Here is a 4,861-nt window from a genome sequence, read left to right as displayed (position 1 = left end):
GAAACCCTGTACAGGGTTGCTATGAGTCGGAACCGACTCCACGGCACATAACAACACCAACAACATACCTTTACAGGAACAGAAAGCTTATCTTTCTCCTCAGAGTAGCTAGTGGGTTTGAACTGGTGACCTCACTGTTCTCAGTTTTGTGCTTGTCCTATAGGGCCACACCAGACTCCTCCTTTTTTGCAGTTGTTGTTACATGCCGTTGAGCCAATTCTGACTCATAGCAATCCTGTACAGGGTTTCTGAGGAGTAGCTGGTGACCTGCCGACTTTGTGGTTAACAGCCCTGTGTTTATCCTACATAACCACACCAGGCTCCTCCTTTTTTTGCAGTTGTTGTTGTTATGTGCCATCGAATCAGTTCTGACTCATTGCAACCCTGTCTGGGGTTTCTGAGCAGCCGCTGGTGGGTTTGAACCACCGACCTTGTGGTTAGCAGTTCAGTGCTTATCCTGCAGCATCACTCCAGGACCCCTCTTTTTGCAGTAGGGGTAGGAAAGAGCACTGCTCTCATTTTCTGAAGCCATTTTCCATAGAGATTGCTGTGTGCTGGTAGTATCAGCTCTCTTTAACAGATCTGATAACTGGATGTGAAACCCCTTCTCAACTCCCTGCGGAACTTATAACCTAAATATAGCCACATCAGTAGGTCTGCTGGAGTTTTCCTGGCAGAGAACAGGAGGTTTCTTTAAAGCATGCTTCTTGAAATGAGAGCAACTTGAACCAAAAAACACAGGGCCGCCATGCAGAGCGACTCAATTAGGAAATCACCGCTCTCTCTGTGACTTGGCCCTCTGCAGACTTTCATCCCAGAGCCGGGTCCAATCTCTCTCCTCTTCCATGTTCTCCTCCTTGGTCCCCACCGTTCCCAGCAGCCTAGAAGACCCAGAGCTTTGCCTCATCCCCATGGGGTGTGGCTGAGCCACCACCAAAACAGCACACCATTTAAGCAGAGGAATGAGCATGTGGGGGTACTGTATTAACAGCCTCATCCCCAGTGCTCTTTGTCCATAAATGCACCTTCCCCACCCTGGAATGTGGGACACAGCCCAAGATGCTTAAACGCACATTCGCAGGCCAAGCAATGTACTCCGTCCTTCGAAGAGCGAAGAAACCAGTGGCCTTGGCTTGTTATTGACTCTGCCGTAGGATGCTTTATCTTACCAGAAATTTGAGCCAATTAAGCATCTAGCACAGAAAAAGTACTCGTTAAATTGTGTGATGAAAGTGTTGCTAAATGCTTGTAAATGCCAATGCTAATATGGGTATTTTCAGCAGGATTAGATCTGAAGACACATGGGGAGTTCAGTAGCCTAAAGCATTACAGAATGATGCTATTTAAAAAAAAAAAAAAAAAAAAAAACAGAGATACAGATAGGGAATCACTGAGCAGCCTTGTCCTTTAAGAATTCTCTCTAATTTGGTATTTCTTTGTACCCCCAGTGGGGAAAAAATAAAACCGGGCTGTAAAATTGTACAAGCGCTATGTTTACTGAATAAATGTAGGTAACTCTGGGAGCGTAGTGGTTACGAATCAGGCTGCTACCTCAGGGTCAGCAGTTAGAAACTACCAGCTGTTCCGCGGGAGAAAGATGAGGCTTTCTGCTCCCGTAAAGATTTACAGCCTCAGAAACCCTGTACAGGGTCACTATGAGTCGGAACTGACTCCACGGCACATAACAACAACAACAACAACTAGTCATCAGTTTTTGATGCATAAAATAAATTACAGGACATCGTGAACAGCAATGCAACAACTACACTTGAGAAAAAAGTGTAAGACCGGGTGTTTGGACATATACCTGCAATTTTGCATCTTCCACTTTTGCATTGGGAAAGTCAACTAAAGGTAGGGTAAGTCAACTAAAGAAAATGCTGATGTAGAATGCGTGTTTAAAATATGTACACATGTAACAACAATCCAGCAACAAAGGAAGCCTTCTCCGGGGTCCTTTTCCAAAGGACGCTGAGCTGAGCTGAGTCCTGGCCATAAATACTGTTCTAACTAAAATCCTGGCATCAGGATTGGAAGAAGACCCATTAACAACCTGAGATATGCAGATGATACAATCCTGCTTGCTGAAAGTGAAGAAGACTTAAAATATTTGCTGATGAAGATCAAAGAGCACAGCCTTCAGTATGGATTGCATCTCAATGTCAAGAAAACAAAAATCCTCACCACTGGACCAATAAACAACATTCATATCAACAGAGAAAAAATTGAAGTTGTCAAGGACTTCATTCTTCTTGGATCAACTATCAACACTCATGGAAGCAGCAGTCAAGAAATCAAATGACGTACTGCATTAGGCAAATCTTATGCACAAGACCTTTTTAAAGTGTTGAAGAGCAAAGATGTCAGCTTGAGGACTAAGGTGCACCTGACCCAAGCCATGGTATTTTCAATAACCTCATATGCATGTGAAAGCTGGACAATGAATAAGGAAGACTGTAGAAGAATTGATGTATTTGAGTTATGGTGTTGGTGGAAAATATTGAAAGTGGCATGGGCTGCTATAGATCTGTGTTGGAAGAAGTGCAGCCAGAGTGCTCCTTGGAGGCCAGGATGGCCAAACTTCATCTCTCAGACTTCAGACATATTGTCAGGAGGGACCAGTCGCTGGAGAAGGATATCATGTTTGGTAAGTTGGAGGGTCAGAGAAGAAGAGGAAGACACCCAGCAAGACGGATTGGCAAAATGGCAGCATCAATGGGCTTGAGCTTGGCAACAATTGTGAGGTTGGTCCAGGACCGGGCAGTGTTTTGTTCTGTTGTACATAGGGTCGCTATGAGTCGGTACTGACTCGATGGCAACTAACAACAACAACTAATCCCCCCACTTGGCCCCCAACTCCCTCACTTTCTCAGGTGGGAATGCAACCTGGGCAGGAAAACTAAAGGCAGAATTTTCATCCACAAATTGAACATGTTGTTGTTGTTGTTATGTGCCGTGGAGTCGGAACCGACTCATAGCGACCCTGTACAGGGTTTCCGAGGGTGTAAATCTTGACGGGAGTAGAAAGCCTCATCTTTCTCCCGCGGAGCAGCTGGTAGTTTCGAACTGCTGACCTTGCGGTTCACAGCCCGAGTCGTAACCACTACGCTACCAGAGCTCCATTACATAGCTATCTTCTATCCATGGTACTCACTGACTAATTACTTTAGACCTGTGTTAAGTCTGCCAGAAATAAGGAAAAAAAAACAAAAAACATCATGGGTCCAATGTTCTCTCTTTTTGCAAACATCTATTCTATCGACTCTTAGAATCCTGGTATAGTGTTATTGGATAAAGTACTGGACTGCAAGGTTGGTTTGAAAGGCAAGGTTGGTGGTTCAAACTCACCAGATGCTCCTCAGAAACCCTATACAGGGTCTCTATGAGTCGGAACCAACACTCGACTATACTTAACAACAACATATTGTAGATTCAGCCTCCACAAAGCAATTCCAATTTGGTAACCATTTTGTTTATATTTAAATAGAAAGCAAGACCTGTTATTTAAAAGTCATGGAAATTTCACTTCTATGAAGCTTGCATAATATGACAAAAGGCATTTTTCAGCTCTCAGGCTCAAGGTCATCCTCTACAGAAGATGGCTGGCTTGAAAAGGAAGGCCACAGATGCTCACAATTTACAACACACATAAGTTGGCTCTCAAAATAACACCTGTCCTGCCAGACCAAATGATTTCTTGGGCCTTATATGGCCCTCGGGCTGGACGTTCCCCACCCATGGTTTATGTCCAGCAATCATTTGGTCTGGTACTGCCAAGTCAACCACATTTCCAGCCATCTAAATATAGCAGGCAAATTCTTTAAGTGGAAAATTTTGTACAGCCCACGAATGTTATAAATTTTGGCAGGGAAAATGTTCCCCATTCATGATGTACAGATTCCTTATGAGCACAATTAAGTGTTCCAGAATACTCATTCTTTGTAATGTCCATAACGTGTCATGAGCCACACAACTGAAAGCCTTTGTATAATCAATAAGGCACAGGTAAACATCAAAAACTAATATATATATAAAACATCTGTCCCAAGTACCAACACAAACAGATCTATATGTAATGTACCATTCTTTATCTAACTTAAGGAGCAGATCTAGGTGCCGTGCGAACATGTGAAATGTGTAAGCAAGGCCTTCTGGTCGATCTGGAGGACTTTAACCTGAATGAGTTCTACCAGAAGCACCAGCAGTCCCGGGTAAGAAACACCCCCTATCTACTCGGCTTCTTCAGCTGGCCAGACATGTCACAGTCTGAGTTCAATTTGAGACACAAGAGAAGTGTCACTTAGATGAGAGTTCAGTCATTTTTTATAGGTAAAGATTGAGGTAACTCTTGTTTAACATCAAGATACCGAGAACATAACACAACTTCAGCTCAGCCCAGGCCTGGAGAGGACAAGCCCAGTTGGGAAGGCTCCTCAGCCTGGCTGTGGGAGTTGATGTGTACACCTGTGCTTCTGAGACCCTTGTCCCTTCCCTCCACTCCCAAACCTTGGCTCCTCAGTGTGCTCTTAGTCAACCCTCAGTGCTCTGCACTCTTGGGCAATGGCCCCCCTTCTCCAGAAGGGGTGTGGCTGGTGCCAAATCTACACATGGACAAGGGAAGGAATCAGAAAAAGTAGCTTTAGCTCAGCCTTGCTCCCATGTGACCTCACCTAACTTTTTTTTTTAAATATGCATGATCACATTTATTCCAGGGAAAGAATACAAATCAGAACTATTCAAAGGAAGAAATACATAGGGGAAGGTCTGAGAAGTTTCCAAATACAAAAATCCAGTTTTCTTCAGAGATGCATTACCCTCTTAGCACACTATGTGATAATTGTTGTTGTTGTTGTTAAGTGCC

General features: G+C 43.9%; 1 protein-coding gene across 1 annotated transcript in view; it reads left to right on the top strand.

The window, feature by feature from the left end:
• MARCH10 (membrane-associated ring finger (C3HC4) 10, E3 ubiquitin protein ligase) overlaps window positions 1-4,861 on the top strand; it is a 140,737-nt gene that overhangs the window by 114,098 nt on the left and 21,778 nt on the right. Inside the window, exon 7 of the mRNA XM_006833724.1 lies at window positions 4,102-4,211. Within this exon, the coding sequence (XP_006833787.1) occupies window positions 4,102-4,211 (110 nt within the window). The remainder of the gene's footprint in view (window positions 1-4,101; window positions 4,212-4,861) is intronic.

This window comes from Chrysochloris asiatica, unplaced genomic scaffold (assembly GCF_000296735.1).
Source record: "Chrysochloris asiatica unplaced genomic scaffold, ChrAsi1.0 scaffold00007, whole genome shotgun sequence".
Lineage (NCBI taxonomy): Eukaryota > Metazoa > Chordata > Mammalia > Afrosoricida > Chrysochloridae > Chrysochloris > Chrysochloris asiatica.
The sequence above is the reverse complement of the archived record's forward strand: the minus strand, read 5'-3'. Positions and strand labels throughout refer to the sequence as shown.